This window comes from Vitis riparia, chromosome 7 (assembly GCF_004353265.1).
Source record: "Vitis riparia cultivar Riparia Gloire de Montpellier isolate 1030 chromosome 7, EGFV_Vit.rip_1.0, whole genome shotgun sequence".
Lineage (NCBI taxonomy): Eukaryota > Viridiplantae > Streptophyta > Magnoliopsida > Vitales > Vitaceae > Vitis > Vitis riparia.
Window position 1 is genome coordinate 15,794,429 of NC_048437.1, and position 18,095 is coordinate 15,812,523.

Sequence of the window (18,095 nt, forward strand, 5' to 3'; positions counted from 1 at the left end):
TGGCAAACACATATGCCAAGCCATCTCAAGGGCGCATCAAGCAGGTAAAGAATCAAATTAAAAATCTAACTAAGGGGTCTCAAACTGTTACAGATTTTCTTCAATTGGTGAAGTGTCGGGCTGATGAACTTGCTATTCTTGGGGCACCAATGAATGAAGATGACCTCATAGACAAAATTCTTGATGGTCTTGGGGATGACTATAAAGAGATTATACGTGCAATTCAAGCCCGCGATACCATGATCACATTCGATGAGCTCCATGAAAAGCTTCTAAATTTTGAAGCGTCTCTTCAAGGTGCAAAATTTGAACCCTCTCATTTTCCAGCTTCAGCAAATCCTACAAATCGTAACACTACAAGTTGGCGTCCATCTTTCAACTCTGGTAATACCAGCAATAATTGGCGCCCATCAACACACTCTGGTAACAACAGAACAGATTGGCATCCCTCACCTAATACCAACAATCGCTCTCCCGCATTTCCTAATGTTGGACAAAACTCTTCTCGCAGCCAACGACCTCCTTCTCGACCTTATCTTGGTTATTGCCAGATATGTGGAATATAGGGGCACACTACCAAGAGATGTCCCTCTTTTCTCTTGGTGCCAAATCAATCCAATACAACTCCAGTTGCACCAGTGAACAACACTCTGACACCATGGCAACCTCGAGCTCATTTTGCAGCCAACACTACTCCCACCACTCCGCAATGGCTACTGGACAGTGGTGCTTCTCATCATGTCACTGCCGACCTGAGTAATCTATCTCTCCATACACCTTACACTGGTTCCAATGACATTATGATTGGCGATGGATCAAGTCTTCCTATAACTCACACTGGTTCTACATCTTTTACCACTCATAACACATCATTTAAATTAGACAATGTTTTATGTGTCCCTAGCATGAGAAAGAATCTAATTTCCATTTCTCAATTTTGTACATCTAACAATGTCCCTGTTGAATTCTTACCATCCTCTTTTCATGTGAAGGAACTTCGCACGAGGGCAATCCTTTTGAAGGGTCACACGAAGGATGGGATGTACGAATGGCCTGTTTTCTTTTCCCTAATAGCTCCATTAGTAGCTTTTTCTAGTGTCAGAACTTCTTCCTCTAAGTGGCATCATAGATTAGGCCATCCTGCTTTTCCCATTTTAAAACACATTGTTTCGCATTATCAGTTAGACTTGTCTTCCTCTCTTATCTCTGATTTTTTGTGTAATGCTTGTCACTGCAACAAAAGCCATAAATTACTTTTCTCTACATCTACTGTTGTCTCCTCTCAACCACTTGAAATTATTTTCTCTGATGTGTGGACTTCCCCTATTATCTCCCATAACGGTTTTAAATATTATGTCATATTTGTTGATCACTTCACTAAATACATTTGGTTTTATCCCCTTCAATAGAAATCTGAAGTTAAAGTCGTGTTTATCAGATTTAAAGCCCTTGTGGAAACACACTTTCAAAATAAAATTCATCCACTTTATTCCGATAATGGTGGTGAATACTTGGCTCTTCGAACTTTTCTTACTACCCATGGGATCACTCACCTTACTACTCCACCACACACTCCTGAACACAATGGGTACTCTGAAAGACGTCATCGTCACATTGTCGAAATAGGTCTCACTCTCCTCTCTCATGCATCACTTCCTTTAACGTTTTAGACTCATGATTTTGCCACTACTATTTACCTAATAAATCGTATGCCCACTCCTACACTAAATCTATCATCTCCCTATGAAAACATTTTTGGCTCTCCCCCAAACTACTCTAAACTTAGGATTTTCGGTTGTTTGTGCTACCCATGGTTACGTCCTTATTCATCTCACAAACTTGAGTCTCATTCCAAGCCTTGTATTTTTCTCGGCTATTCTCTTACTCAAAGTGCTTATCTGTGCTATCATCCTCCCACATCTAGAATGTATGTCTCTCATCATGTCAAATTTGTTGAGTTTGTCTTCCCCTCTCTTACTTTATCCATGCCATCTGTCTGTCCACAACCCGACACTATCTCCACATGGATTCCTCCCATCATCACAGTTCCAACTAACCAGGCTTCCACCGGGACATTCAACACACCATCTGCAGTTCAACCTCAAGGACAGCTCTCATGTGATGCTTCGTTCCCTGCTACCAACACAACCCCACACATATCACATAAGTCTACTATTCACCCAACCATCTCTCTACCTTCACCTGAAATCCAACCAACCACCTTCATGCTTTCACCCAACACCCAACCAAACACATCTATCCCTGTCCCTAACACCACTTCACAGCCTCCACCCACACATTCAATGACCATTAGAGCCAAAAACCACGTTCGAAAACCAATCCAGAAACTTAATCTCTTCACACAACTCTCTCACCCTTGTGATGTAGAACTAACCACTGTGACCCAAGCTCTCAAAGATCCAAAATGGCGTCGAGCCATGTCTGAAGAATATGATGCTCTTGTTCGAAATGGGACATGGGAGCTTGTCCCATCAAATTCTATTCACAATATAGTTGGATGTAAGTGGATTTTTTGAACTAAACGTCACTCTAATGGTTCTGTTGATAGGCACAAAGCACGCTTGGTTGCAAAAAGCTTTCATCAGCGACCAGGAATTGACTATCATGACACTTTCAGTCCTGTGGTGAAGCCTGCTACAATCCGTTTAGTTCTTAGCCTTGTTGTGAGTCGTGGTTGGTCTCTACAACAACTGGATGTAAACAATGCCTCTTTGCAAGGTCATCTCTCTGAAGATGTTTATATGTCTCAACCTCCAGGTTTTGTTGATTTAGATAATCCAACTCATGTTTGCAAGCTTCAGAAAGCAATTTATGGGCTTAAACAAGCTCCACGAGCATGGTACCATGAGCTTCACAAATTCTTTATTGCTTCGGGTTTTCACAATTCTTATGCCGATACATCTCTTTTGTTCTAAACACTGGTGGTAACCTTCTCTATCTTCTGGTTTATGTGGATGACATCATTCTTACAGGAAATGATGATACTATGGTTCATAAGTTTATGCAGCTGCTTGCTCACCAATTTTCTCTAAAAGATCTAGGGCACTTATCATATTTTCTTGGTGTGGAAGTTATTCCAAATGATCATGGTATACTCCTCTCTCAACGAAGTTACATTGTTGATCTTCTTACTCACACAAAAATGATGGATGCTAAACCAGTACATACTCCATTACCTACCAGTCCTGCCATTACATTGCACTCAGGCTCTCCCCTCAAGGATCCCACAGAGTATAGAACAATTGTTGGCAGTTTACAATACTTACTGATCACACGACCAGACATTGCCCTTGCTGTTAACAAGCTTTCTCAATACATTCATCAGCCGACTACAGAACATTGGATCCTTGTGAAACGTCTCCTGTGCTATCTATGCGGTTCCTCTAGTGATGGCATTCAGCTTTACCATGACTCCCTCCTCTCTCTACATGTCTTTTCCTATTCTGACTAGGCTGGCAACAAGGATGATCTCACATCTACTAGTGCCTATGTTGTTTACATTGGCCGTAATCCTATCTCATGGAGTTCCAAGAAGCAAAGAACAGTTGCTAGATCCTCCACGGAGGCTGAATATCGGTCAGTAGCTGCCACAGTTGCAGAGCTTAACTGGGTCAGTTCTCCCTTGACAGAACTGGGTGTTGTTCTTCCTCAATCCCCTGTGATTTATTGTGACAATATTGGGGCAACCAACTTGTGCTCAAACCCAATTTTTCACTCCATGATGAAGCATGTTGCCATTGATTTTCATTTTATTCGTGAGCAAATTCAAAATGGCACTTTACGTGTTTCTCATGTTTCAAGTGATGATCAGCTTGTTGATGCCCTTACCAAACCTCTTCCCAAGTCTCGGTTTCTTTCACTTAAATCCAAGATTGGTCTCATCACCCGACCCCAATCTTGAGGGGGCATATTAGAGATGTCTCCCGATTTCTTCTCATAAATTGTTGTAACTACTTTAGTTTGTTTAATTTTTGAATTTGTATTTTAAGTTACAGCTTACACTTATCTTTAGGGATAAGTTTCCAATATGTTACAATCTCTTGTATTTATATCTGCTACTTTAATGAGAAATCGTGCGTGGTATATTCCCTTTCCTCTGTTCCTTTGTTCCTCTGTTTCTCTCATTGTTATACTGAATGCATTCACCCACCAAAAAGGCTTCTCTTCATATATGCCCTCAAGCTATCTCCTTGGGATTGCTGTCACGCCCCTTCTTTTCATATTCAATCAAGAAGTGGCCAAAAGTAGGAATTGCAGGATTGGAATATAAGAAAATCACATCCTCGACCTACAAGTCACATTTCTTAAAATATTTGTCCCAGTTCAAACAAAGCATGTAGGAGCTGCTCATCTCGTCTAATGAAGCATCCATGGGCCAGATCTGTTGGTCATGGTCCATAATTAACATTATTTCGCCCTTATATTTTCCGTCAACTTTCTCAAGTTCAAGGATAAATTTTCTACCGGATTCTAGTGGAATCATGATCTTGAACTTGGTGACATCGTCATGGGTTAAGCTCTTCTTTTATAGGAGAGCTCTCTTATTCACCTTGATGGAAGGCTAGTCTTTGCTGCTGCAACTTGCTGATGAACTGCTCGTCTTTTTGGTTTGAGAGTCTTGATCATGAATGCTTGTTGGGACCGTCCCAAATAAGAGAAGGAAAACACACCTATGGTGTCCCTTCAAGCTCTCTCTCCCTAAGAAAAAACGATACCACCCAGTCCTTAAGGTTTTTCTTCGTAAGAGAATAATGAGTTTTGTGGATATGGATAGTTTAAGGATAATAAATAAAATAGCAATCTTTTAACAAAAGAGTCTTAATTTAAGAAATAAATAACAAATTTGGAAAGTCTCATGATAAAGAGTTTATTTTGAGAAAGGTAACCAAAATTACTCAAAGTCTCTTTTTCAAAAGATTAAGTAGGAGAGGGCATTAGCAAAGTCCACAGTCTCCATTATCGAGCCTATTTGATTTGGGTTCATCATCACCCCATAGGTAGATTAAACCCTAGGAATCAAGAGATATAGACTCTCCACTAGAATGAGACTATACTGTTATGATAGAACTCTTAAAAGTATGACATAATGTAACAAATTAAGAATTCATTATTTAATAAATGATATTTCATTTTCACTTTTATCTATTCTTATTCCATGCATTATACATTATGATCATTCTAACCTAATATCTCTTGCATTGTACATGACTTGGGTGCATTAAGGAGTTTTACAAAAGATCCAAGTCCTAGGTTTCTTGCAAATAGATGACTTGTTCACAACTGGTTCATGGACTTAGGAAATCTATTAGAGGTTGTAGTGCATTACCATATAATTAGAGGGATGGTTAGTCTTGACTGTCGAGATGGGTTTCCCATGATGAGTCCACTAGTATGTATGGTTACACATTAGACATGATCCAAGGTGAGTTATGATATAAGGCTACCAAGTAGTCATGACTTCTACCAAGCTACTTCATTGTTTTATCTCTCAATCTTGAGAGAATATTGAGCTTGTACTGAAGTTAGTAGTGGTTTTGATCTACGAGTGAGATCGTAAGCTGATTATATATTCCCCATGGAATGGGTCATTATTGATGGAAGCTGACAATAAAAGGTATTCTCAATTGAGGCACCGTGATATCTCATAGGATTGAGATAGAGTGTCTCCTTAAATGATCCTAACATGATGTGTTCATGAAAATTATGGCCATAATAGTTCCTTAAGTGGAACTTAACATAAGCTCTTTATGAGCTAATACATGTCAGTTGAACACACAATACGAGGATCTGTAACTCAAGCATAGTGAGGTAGTCTTGAAAGGCTGATAGTTTTCACCTTGTTAAACCATTATTGACACTAGTTCATGAGAAGACTAAACACAATAGATAACAAGTCACGAACCCAAGCACATAATGTCTCATTGTTATTTACATAGGATATTGGAGTTCAGTTGATTCTTTGTAGTGGGATGCTAAATCAACTTTAAAATTGGATTCTAAGGGAACCAATACTCCTATAAGTCCCAATGGTCCCCGCTCAAGCTCATATACCTTGTTAGCATGGGTTGTGAGGGTTGGATTGGTTCTAGATTTACTTTTCTACATAAGGGCATTTTGGTAACTACCACAGGTGTAAGTGAACAAGATCCTTGGATTGAGCAAATTGATTAATTACTTGGCCCTAATCAATTAGGAGTTGTTTTCGACTAAATTAAGTGATTTAAGCCTTTAATGTGTTCAAGTCACTTAAGCCCATTGGGGAACCCTCTAAATACCCCCTTAGGAGTTAGTGTTTCCATAGTTTTTCCACAGAGTTGTCTTCCACCTATAAAGAGAAAGAGAATCATAGCCTCCACTCTCTCTTCCCGCTCATCAAAAGTGTGCCAAGATCAAGAAAGAGTCATCGAGTGAAAGATCGTGGGTCTACAAGACTTTCAAGGGCATCGATTTGATTCTTCAATGCTTGGAATTTAAGGTTTGGGAACATCCAAACCTATATATTAGTACTTTAACCCTAAAAGATCAATTTTATGAAAAAATGGTATTACTTCCGTTGCTTGGATCTTAGATGCCAACAATTGGCACCAGTGCATAATGTTATAAGTGTGCTTAAATCTTTATTTAGGGTGTACTAACCTCCTTTTTACAACTTTGATATTATCCCATGGCCAAGGGATGCATATATGTTTCCTTTTTATTATTGCACATTTTGATTGAATGGGATAATTGTTTCATTTCTTTGTTTCTTCATAGATTATGTTGTAAACTCCATTAAAGAAGCATATGCTTTCAAATTTTCTTGTAAAGTTTTAATCTTTTCCATATATTGGGATGTAAGCTCCATTATAGGAGCACAAGGTTTAATTTTATGATATAAAGTCATGTTCTTTTATCATCTATGGAGGGCTACAAGAAAAGAATTCATCAATAAAGTCAATAAAGATTCTATCTTGATTAGAGCATTATCTATAAAGCATCAAGGATTTTAATAGTTGTAGAAAATGATGAATCCTTCCTTTGAATGAATTAAAAAAAAAAAAAAAAAAAGGTTTCTTTTTCTTAAGATCTATGGTAGCACAACAACATTCACTTCAACTCAAAATTGGGGCTTCTTCCCGTGAGTTTCTTAAAGCAAACTATATATGGTTTTGAAATTTAAGAAGTCAATAATGCAATGCTTTAAATAGTACTAAACAAATTGGAGTTGAAAGGAGAGAACTATGGTTGTTTGAAACAAGGTTGTGCAAAGGGCATGTTATTACGAGATTGAATTCGGGCAAAATTCTTTTTGGTTGTTTGGGTTTAGTTTTAGGCCACTTGTTGGACTCAATTTGTGGCTGGATGTAGACTCAATTGTAGACAGCTAAATAGGAGCTTTATTTTGACAAGTTTTGATGCCAAAAGTAAGTCCTAAACTATGGTAAGTTGAAAACCAATTGGAAAGTTGTCAAAAATATCCCTTGGCATGGGAACTCTTTTTGAATATTTCCTTTTTATGCATATTGTTATATTGCATGTGATGAGAAGTATTTTCGAAGTTGATAATTTTTTATTTTCTTATGAAAAATAAATTTTCATGAAAAGGTTATTTCTAAATTGAAGTTTTATTCAAAATATAAATGGTGCTACTATTAAAGAATTTTTTATATGAAAATATTTTTAAATTGTGAGAAAATCTAGTTTCCTTTTCTATAAAATTCTTAAAAGATCTCTTTTTCAAAGTTTATAATTTTCAGATCTTCAAGGACTTTAGTTTCTATATTAAGGGAAGATTCTCTTATTTTGAAATCTTTATAAAAATAGATATTCCTTATAAGCACAAGTATTCTAATTTAGTGAATAAATAAAGGTTTTGGAAATTCCCATGATAAATAATTTTTTTTAAGAAGGTTACCAAAATTATTGAAAGCCTCTTATGTAAATAATATGAAACTTTTAGTAATTTAATACATATAAATTTCTTGAAAACTGTATTCCAAAGCATGTTATTTACTTAATTTTGGAATAGTGTGGATTAAGAAAATAAAATAAATTAGAGAGCAAAGTTTCCTTTTCTTTAAAATTATTTTAATGAGAATCCTTGTACAATAAAAGTTTCTCTTTTGGATAAAGCACTCTCTAGTTTTTATTTTTAAAGTTTTTGAAAATTTTCTTATTACGCTAATCCTTATTTTGGAAAGTAAATCATTTTTGAAATTTTCAAGATGGATAATTTATCATTAAGGAATCACTAAAAATTTTATTTTTAGTAATTTAATAGAATAAATTATTGTGAAAATTAGTTTCCATGTTAAAGAATTTATTAAATTGGAAAGGTGTAGGAATAAGGAAATTAAATTGATGAGAAATTTTGAATATGAAAACTAAATTAATTCCTCTATGAGGATAAGGTGTGGTCAAAGTTTCGAAATCTCATAAATCGGAAGTTTCCTTATTACACTAGAGTTGTCAATTTGGAAAATAAATATAATGAAAATTTTCATTAAAAATAATTTATCATTAACGATTATTACTAAAAGGATTAGTAATTTGATGGAGATAAATTTTCTTGAAAAAGGATTAGTAATTTGATGGAGATAAATTTTCTTGAAAATATTTCCTAAATAAAATATTTATTAATTGGAATTGTGTAAAGAAGGAAACAAGACGATTTTATCAAAATTCATTTTTGGATAAAATACTCTCTTGAAATTCTAAATTTTGTATGTGGACATTCTCTTATAACACTTGGTTTCTAATTAGGAAATAAATATTTTTTATAATTTCCAAAGAAGATAATTTATTAGTCAAGGTAATTATTAATGTTTTAAAAGTCTCTTTTTCAAAAGATTAAGTGGGAGAGGGTCATAGGCAAGCCCATAACCTCCAAAATCAAGCCCATTTTGATATCATCCTAAAGATGGGGTGGACCAAAGAATCAAGGGATATGGAATATCCTTTATGGACGAGACTATATATGTTTTAGTAGGAGTGGTCAATCCTGAAGATGGAACTCTTCACTTGGTAATATTGATCTTAAGGATCTTGGTTATACACTTAACTCAAACATGAAGTGGTATAATCACTTGAAGTGATCCTACTTGCATGGGCTAAGAGTCAAATTAAAAGTTATGTTAATCACTGCCCTAAGATAACCTTTAAGGTTTAAGGCAAGTTGATTAATTAAAGAGGGTCCCTACCCTAGTAATAAGAATCATGATCTGCCTAAAATAGGCTTGATACTTATAATACTAGGATACCTTGCAAAAGTACATATAGTTTGAGAGCACTACATTTTTGCTAAATTAATTACCAACTTGCCTTGTATATTCTCTTTAGAAATGCATAAACTTATTTTATTTGTTACAAATATCAAGTCATTAACCTGATCACCTCTTTTATCTCTTGTTTAAATTGGACCTAGTTATAGACTGGAATTTAATCTAGATATAATAATCATTAGTTGCATGGAAGCTAATTTTAGGTAGAGTTTATTATTTCTTTTTAGGAAACTTGAAAAAAAACAAAGAGAGGTATATCAAAGATCACATAAGATGGATCATAAGACAAAGTGTCTCATACTTGGGTTTTTGGATAACGTGTTACAAAAACAACACATGTCTATTGCCATGGTCTATGATATTTTCTTTTAAGTTGCAAGAATTATTTGGTGATAAAGGCAAATCAACTAGACAATATGCCTTTAAGATTATTATGAACATCAAGATTCATGCAATCTTAGAGATCTTACCAAATTCCTTTAAGATGAGTTAGAAGATTCTCAAATATTAGAAGGGTATTCATATGGTAATCAAGGTTTTTCAAGCTCTTCTACCAAGAAGAACAACAACAACAGCACCAAATAAGGAAAGTTCAAGAAAATGAAATAAGAGAGTAAGCTCAAGGTTAGTGATTCCTTTGTAACCCTTTGGAATACTAAAAAAAGGAATGCCCAATTTACCTAAGGGAAAAGGAAAGTGCACATCATATTTTCATTGTTGAATAAATAGTAATGGATTTCACCAACTATGGTGGATAGATTCTAGGCCCACTATTTGAAATATTTTTCAAGGTTTTCAACAAGTGAGAAGGTTACATGATGGGATTGTACTTACCTTAGTTTTGGTTGCAAAGTTAGTGTTGCAAGTTAGTGAGACGTATTACCTCTTTTATGTGAGACTCCACTGTCACTTTGCCAAATAATGATAATAGTTAGATCTCATTAAAAGAAAGAACCTATCACTAATTAAACATTTGGCTTCTAATGCCTAAGTCATATTAATCTAAATAGGATCCAATAGCAAGTCAAGTCTGGACACTTTGATTTTAGAGGATCTTCCAATTTGCAAATCTTGCATATGTGATAAAATGACCAAGAGGCAAAGTTGCTAAAGGACATGGAACCCAAGGAAGGTTTGGAATTAGTGCATACTAATGTGTGTGAAACTTTTGGAGTTCATACATAGAGAGGGTATGGATACTTCATCATTTTTTTATTATTGATGAATGCTCTTGGTTTGGATACATGTTCCTATTACATAGGAAATCTTATGCCTCAAATAAATTCATTGAATTTAAGGGGGAATCGGATGACCTATTGAGTGAACATATCAAGACACTTCAATTAAATCAAGATGGTGTATCTAGTAGGTTCGATTCTTTCCATAAGGAGCTAGCATGGAATAATATCTCAGTTGTGTGCACCAGGGGCTTCACTGCAAAATGGAGTAATGGAAAGAAGATATCAATCTTTGATGGACGTAGTGAGATTGATGATTGTTTTCTCATCATTTCCCACATCCATTTAGGATATTCCTTGAAGGTTGTATCTCACCTCCATTACTAGGTCGGTACCTTTAAGTTCCAAAGAGATGTGAACATGTTGTAAACTTAGTTTACGACAAATTCGCATATGAGAGTGTCAAACACTTATGATGTTTTCATGAGTATTTTTCCTAAAATGTGTGTAGTTTGAAAGTCAAAAGTCAAATTTCTTATATATATTTTGGTGCATGATTACATAATTCTTTTTTTTTATTATTCTTTCAAAATTCTTTTTGGAAATGTTTAAGCCATTGGCTCTTCCTCTTTTTGAAGGATTTTAAACTATCTATTTCCATCTTGAATGTATTATCACTAACTTTAGAGCCATCTGCAACCATTTTTTCCTTTTTGGCAACCTTCTTACCCTCTCCATCATGTGCATTCACTTTCATAGGAGAAGCACAAGGTAGAGATTCCAACATGGAGATAGGGCTAGAAGTGAGCACTACTTCATTGATCGGACCTAGTTTGGTAGGAATTTTCTCACCTTCTTCTTTTTCCTATTGTTTAGTCTCTTGATTCAAACTGTTCTCATTAACAACTCCATCTTTGGGGTTGCCACTAAAAGGGATGGTACCTAGCTAATACTTTATTAACAAAAGCATTACTTGCTCGTGAGGTTATCCCCATTCTTTCCCTTAGATGAGCTCTCTTGGACAGAGTTTTATCCCACTCTACCAGGGTTAGAACCAGTCCTTAAATCTAAAACCTCTCTATTAAGAGTCATGATCATTCAATTTGATTAGTCTTCCTTGTTGTAATTAATTAGCTAGAAGTTGTAGAATTTAGTCTACAAATGCCATTACCATATATATAACCACTCAGTAATTAGTTAGAATCCCATTTGATCATAGCTCTGTAGTTAAACCTCTTTGAACAACCTTCAGAATCAAGAATAAATACAGATCAGTTCAGATTTTGGCGTGGGTTTTCCCTTCTTCTACCTATCAGTACTTTTCTAACATCACAACGTAAGAATTTTCAAACTGCAAATCTGATATCAAATGTTTTATGATACATCATGGAAAGCGAGATTCAACATGTAAAGAGATTATTAAAATTGAATCTCCTTCGAAGAACAAGAAGAAAATATATTACCCAGCTAGATTCTGAATGCATTCGCCCACCAAAAAGACTTCTTTTCTTATTTGGCCTCAAGTGGTGTCCTTGGGATCGCTAGGCTTATCCGTGGGATCGCTAGGCTTATCCGTGGGATCGCTAGGCTTCTCCATGGGATCGCTAGTCTTCTCCGTGGGATCGCTAGGCTTCTCCTTGGGATCGCTAGGCTTCTCCGTGGGATCGCTAGGCTTCTCCTTGGGATCTCTAGGCTTCTCCGTGGGATCGCTAGGCTTCTCCTTGGGATCTCTAGGCTTCTCCGTGGGATCGCTAGGCTTCTCCTTGGGATCGCTAGGCTTCTCCGTGGGATCGCTAGGCTTCTCCGTGGGGTTGCTATCGCGCCCTTTTTTTTCAAATTCCATCAAGTAGTGGTCGTAAGTGGGAAGAGCTGGATCATGATAAAAGAAAATCATATCCTCGGGCTCCAATTTAAATTTCTTCACATATCTCTCCCAGTTCAACCCAAGCATGTAGGAGCTGGTCCGCTCTGAGAAATAAGCCTCCATCGGCCAGACCTGTCTCTTGTGGTCCATAAATGCTACTTTTATGTCTTCATATATTCCATCATGTTCCTGAGGTTCAGGGAGAAATTTTCTACCATATAATATTGGAATCATGAGCTCGCCCCTGGAGATATCGCCTTGGGTTAAGCTCTTCTTGTAGCGGAGGATTCTCTTGTTATAGACAATTGAAGTGCTTGCTGATGCTCCTGAGTGAGATGGACTGCCAGCTGGGGCGGTGTCGTCCTGGTTTCTGTAAATGAAAAGGTTCAAAAAAAAATTAATTTTTCAGTGTTATTAGAAGTCCCTAGCCAACATATATGGCTATTGAAAGATCAACAACAACAAAGTGACCTCTTTGGGAATGTATGAAAATCAACAACAAAGTTCAAAAATTCTAAAATTATTGATCAGCATGAAATATGATTACACAAGATCACTGAAATTCCACTGTTTGGTTATTGAAAGATCAAATTCTTTATCATCAATTAATTCACCCAACAAAAAACATCAGAAGGATTCAAGACTTCCTTTTCCTTTTCATTTCCCTTGTTTTTCTGTCATCCAAAGAGAGGGTGGTCCAAGAAAACCCTTTCTAGAAAAATCAGCTGTAACAAGAATTCTATTTCTTTGAGAGGCATCAATTCTGCTCCTGTGTTTGGCTGATGGGAAAAAGGAATAAAAGCACAATTGAGAGACAATGGTTTATCTCTACTCAATCCACATATAAAGATGTGTTTCTTTGGTTTCTTTTTCCTCCCCAGCATTTACACGAGGAAGAGCTAAAGATATTCTACAGAACTTCAAGAGATAATCTTGAGGAAAACGCTAAACCCTGCAGACTAAGTAAATTAACCTATTCCTATATTTGGTTGATGAGAAAAACGAAAGGAAAAAAATGAAACAACAAAGAAAGAGGTCAAAATTAATGTGGCATAATTCTTGATTTCCACCATTTCTTGGCAACCAAGAAGAGGTTAAACGAGGGATAAAGCGCTAAAAATATTCATGAAAGAAAATTCTGAATTTCTGTTTCTTGTAAAGATCACCTGGGAGTATTCTCCGTTGATGGGCTCAAGTTATCAGCTACTACACTTTCTCCTGGAACACTAGCACCCTCTTCTGAGCCATCTCCATGTCCAACATTAGAGTAGAACAACGCTGGAACAGTAGCACCCCTTCTGAGCCATCTCCTTGTTTAACACTAGATTCCGGCCCTTGAACACTAGCACCCTCTTTTGAGCGAACTTCTTGAGTAGCACTAGATCCCCACTCGCATGATGTAGATTCCCACCCGCTTGATCTAGATTCCCATTCCCACCCGCTTGATGAAGGTATATCAAACTTTATCTTCTTGTTCGCCTCTTCATCTGGGGAACTTGTACTGTCCAGTTTCTCAGACATTTTTCTTGATTTGAGAGAGATTATCAACTTCAAACTAGTCTATACTGGGGATTGTTTTTTCTTCCAAGTCTATGTTGTAGAGATAACTGTTTCCATAACCAACTTACCGGCCATTAGGGTTGACCACTTGGGAATATACTTGCATGCTATACAAGTACTTTACTGCCGCATTTTAATGCTTTATTTGCATATTTGTTTTGTAAACCGGTTTGAAAAATAAACTTCAAAATGTATGATATTTTTCTTCATATTTTTGCATGGTAAAGTGTAGCATGACCACGTTTTATTTGGGTTCATGCACACACGGTTTTTACTGGTTTTTAAATACTTATCATCATTCTACATACATAAATTATGAAATTTTGAGAAAATAAGATGAAAATTTTTTAAAAACTTTATTAATTTTTCTATTTATTAAAATAGAACAAGGAGTTAAAATTACAAATATACTTTCCAATCATTTTTGCTTTATAAGTTTATATTTATGTATCTACCACTAAAAAAATTATATGAATGTATGATATTTTTCTTCATATTTTTGCATGGTAAAGTGTAGCATGACCACGTTTTATTTGGGTTCATGCACACACGGTTTTTAATGGTTTTTAAATACTTATCATCATTCTACATACATAAATTATGAAATTTTGAGAAAATAAGATGAAAATTTTTTAAAAACTTTATTAATTTTTCTATTTATTAAAATAGAACAAGGAGTTAAAATTACAAATATACTTTCCAATCATTTTTGCTTTATAAGTTTATATTTATGTATCTACCACTAAAAAAATTATATGAATTTTAGTGGGTTGAGGTTGGGTATGATCGTGTTGCAATTGTGTCAATTTGTACAACTCATTCAACAAACAAATTGTGTTTGGGTTTATTAATCAACCTATTTGACCCATTTACTTATTCTTGTCAAACTTACCTATTTATTTAATCATAACAAGTTACATATTTATTCTATCATGTTAAAATGATCTATTTGCTTAATTGTGTCAAAATATGGCTTGTTTATATCCTAACTCTTTAGGACCCATTTGACCAGTATAAATTTTTAATTTAATGTATTTAAAAATTAAAAATATTTTTTAAAATTATAAAAACCATATAATTAAAAATTATATAATTACGTAATAATTTATATGCTACATTATAAAGTTAAAAAATATTTTATAATTAAAAATTTAAAAATAAATAATAATAAAAAGTGTACAGTTAAATTTTTATGTAATTTTTATATTATGAGCATATTACAATTAAAATTATATAATTAAATTAATTAAGACTTTAAAAAAAATAAAAGTTAAAAGTTAAAGCAATTAAAACATGAAAATAATACATTTATAAATTTAAAAATAAAATAAGTTAAACGAGTTAGAATCATGTTAACGGCTTAAAAGGTTTAGAATCATGTAAATAGGTTAAGATCATGTTAACAAGTTTAATGAGTTATAATCGTATTAGCAAGTTACTTGTGTCAATTTATATATAAGTTAACTTAATCCATTTATTTAATAGATTAAATAAGTGTTGTTACCATGTAATGAACGAATCACATTTACAATATCATATTTTTAAGCATTCTACACCAACAGGAATTGATATAGGAATATCCAGATCGCAAATATGGTATTATATATTCTTCATATCTATGGTATCTATTTTGCTTTTTGAATGCCTAGTATTGATTGTATGATAGATTTAAAGAGCTTAAGATAAACTTTACCTTGTACGAGCTACAAACATCTATTGAAACTGAAAATAGAAGCAAGTTCACACTTACCATGAGGCTCTTCAATTTTGAATTTCTTATATGACAAAGGAAATAGTGGGCCTAGCTACCTGGATGTTTATAGGCGATCAATGTATTGTTTGAATGTCTTTTATTGACATTCAACCTCCTTAATTAATAGTAAACAAGTCCTTAATAATTCAAATACAAAATTAGCATAAGTGGGAACTTGGAGTATAGCATCTAGCAAAGGAACATTCACCTTAATTGCCTTAATTTTGTCTCTATCTCATTTAGCTTTTTATCTAAGCTCTTATCTTCCTTTATTATTAACCTTGTCCTGATTTTCATCACCTACCTTAATCTCTTAGCCCTCCTAGTGTTCGAACCTTCATCTCTAGCCTTTCCACAACCTTTCCATTTTAAGAGTAACAATTAGTTAGAGGGTGTTTGGTTAATTAATTTAATGATTTAATTTAAATGATTATTAAATAGATTAAATATATTTGGTAAAATAACTTAATATCATAACTTAAAGTAAAAAAATAATAATAATAACTTTAAATATTAAGTTAAAATAGTTAATTTATTTTTAATTTACCTCATTTATTCATATTTAGTAAAAATATATTTTATAATCATGACTTTAATTACATTCATATATCATCTTTTCTTTGTAGCTATCTTATATATTTATAATACTTTAAATATAGATGTTTAACAAATAAATTTATTATTTAATTATATATTAGTAAAAGTATAATATTAGTAAAAATTAATGAGGATAAATATATCAATTTGATGCTTTAGAATAAATTTTAAGTTACATTTCCCAAAAAACCTTAATACTTACCGTAAAAATTAAGTAATAAGTTTGAAGTCAACAACTTAAAGAATAATTTAACTTAAAAGTTAAATTAAATCATTAAATAACAACTATTATATTATACCAAACATCCTGGTGTTTGTTTTTTTTTACTTAATTCTAAATAGAACCTTAAACTAACCAGTGTTTAATAATGTTAAGTATTAAGTTATTAGTTTTTGTAATATTTTATTTTTACTAAGCATGAAAAAATGAAGAAAAATTGACATGGCACTTTTTCTATTCAACCAAAAATTTATAATAAGTTATTAAAAAAAGTAAAAAAAAAAAAAAAACAACTTAAAAGTCTAAAAGCAAATTGCTTTCAACAAAAATCTAAAAAATACAAACACCCTCATTTGATTAGTGTTCCTTGCTGTAATTAACTAGTTAGAAGCTGTTAGGATTTAATCCACACATGCCATTTTACCATATATATAACCACTCTCGGAGTGATCAGTTACAAACCCATTAATTAGGTAATAGCTCTGGATTTAAGCCTCTTTCTACAACCTTAAGAAACAAGAAAAATACAGATTTGATCAGATTTTGGTATGGGCTTTTGGAACTGCAAATCTGATCTTGCATGCTTTATGAATCTAGATGATACATATGGAAAGTGAGACTCTACATTTAAAGAGCTAATTGAAGTTGAGTCTCCTTTGAAGAAGAAATTAACAATATCACCTAACTATGTAGAATCTGATTGCGCATTCTCTTCTTAGATGGCCTCAAGTACTTGTCGTCTTGGGATTGCTGTCTCGGCCCCTTTTTTCATATTCAATCAAGTAGTGGTTAACAGTGAGAATACTGGGATCCTGATATAAGAAAATCACATCCCCGGCCTCCAATTCGTATTTCTTCAAATATTTGTCCCAGTTCAACCAAAGCATGTAGGAGCTGCTCAGCTCGTCGAACGAAGCCTCCATCTCCCACATTTTTCCCTCATGGTCCATAATTATCATTATTATGGTCTCGTATTTTCCGTCAACTTTCTCTGGTTCAGCGAGAAATTCCTTACAAGATTCTAGTGGAATCACGAGCCTGCAGTAGGAGACATCGTCATGGGTTAAGCTCTTCTTGTAGAGGAGGGTTCTCTGACCCGATCCGGAAGGCTGCTGGTCTTTGCCGCTGCAACTTGCTGATGCTGTTGGCGAGGAAGATGAACTGCCCGTCTTCTTGGTTTGGGATGAAGAATCGGTATCATCCTGGATTCTGTAAATGAAAAAGATTGAAAACGAATATAGCTAGAACATGTACAACTTATATGAAAGAGCATGAAGTAATCACCTCTTTGAGAATGTATGTAAATCAACAACAAAGTTCGAAAATTCTAAAATTATAGATCAGCGTGAAATAAGATTACACAAGATCACAGAAATTCCACTGTTTGGTTATTGAAAGATCAAATTTTTTATCATTAGTTCACTCGACAAAAAACATCAGAAGGATTCAAGACTTCCTTTTCCTTTTCATTCCTCTATAGAAAAATCACCTGTAACAAGAATTCCATTTCTTAGAAAGGCATCACACTGCTCTTGTGTTTGGTTGATGAGAAAAATTAAGGAACAAAAGCACAACTGACAGACAATGGTTTATCCTCAATCCACGTATAAACATCCTGAGTTTCTTCCGTTTCTTCTCAAGC

General features: G+C 34.3%; 2 protein-coding genes across 2 annotated transcripts; both read right to left on the reverse strand.

The window, feature by feature from the left end:
* Positions 1-11,978: 11,978 nt before the first annotated feature.
* Positions 11,979-13,844, reverse strand: LOC117918089. The gene is made up of 3 exons (XM_034834615.1): positions 13,762-13,844; positions 13,490-13,630; positions 11,979-12,693 (listed from the first exon to the last, which is right to left on the reverse strand). Exons 1-3 carry the CDS (start codon positions 13,842-13,844, stop codon positions 11,979-11,981), a joined length of 939 nt encoding a protein of 312 aa, XP_034690506.1.
* Positions 13,845-17,178: 3,334 nt separating this feature from the next.
* Positions 17,179-17,960, reverse strand: LOC117918090 (B3 domain-containing protein At2g36080-like). The gene is made up of 2 exons (XM_034834616.1): positions 17,943-17,960; positions 17,179-17,655 (listed from the first exon to the last, which is right to left on the reverse strand). Exons 1-2 carry the CDS (start codon positions 17,958-17,960, stop codon positions 17,179-17,181), a joined length of 495 nt encoding a protein of 164 aa, XP_034690507.1.
* Positions 17,961-18,095: the final 135 nt, after the last annotated feature.

Excerpts from the sequence above, each read along its gene's own strand:
- LOC117918089 (XM_034834615.1), bottom strand. The coding sequence starts at position 13,844 with ATGTCTGAGAAACTGGACAGTACAAGTTCCCCAGATGAAGAGGCGAAC. Across the intron at positions 13,631-13,761 it reads GATATACCTTCATCAAGCGG|ATGGCTCAGAAGGGGTGCTA; the intron begins GTGGGAATGGGA and ends TTAAACAAGGAG. Across the intron at positions 12,694-13,489 it reads TCAACGGAGAATACTCCCAG|AAACCAGGACGACACCGCCC; the intron begins GTGATCTTTACA and ends TTTCATTTACAG.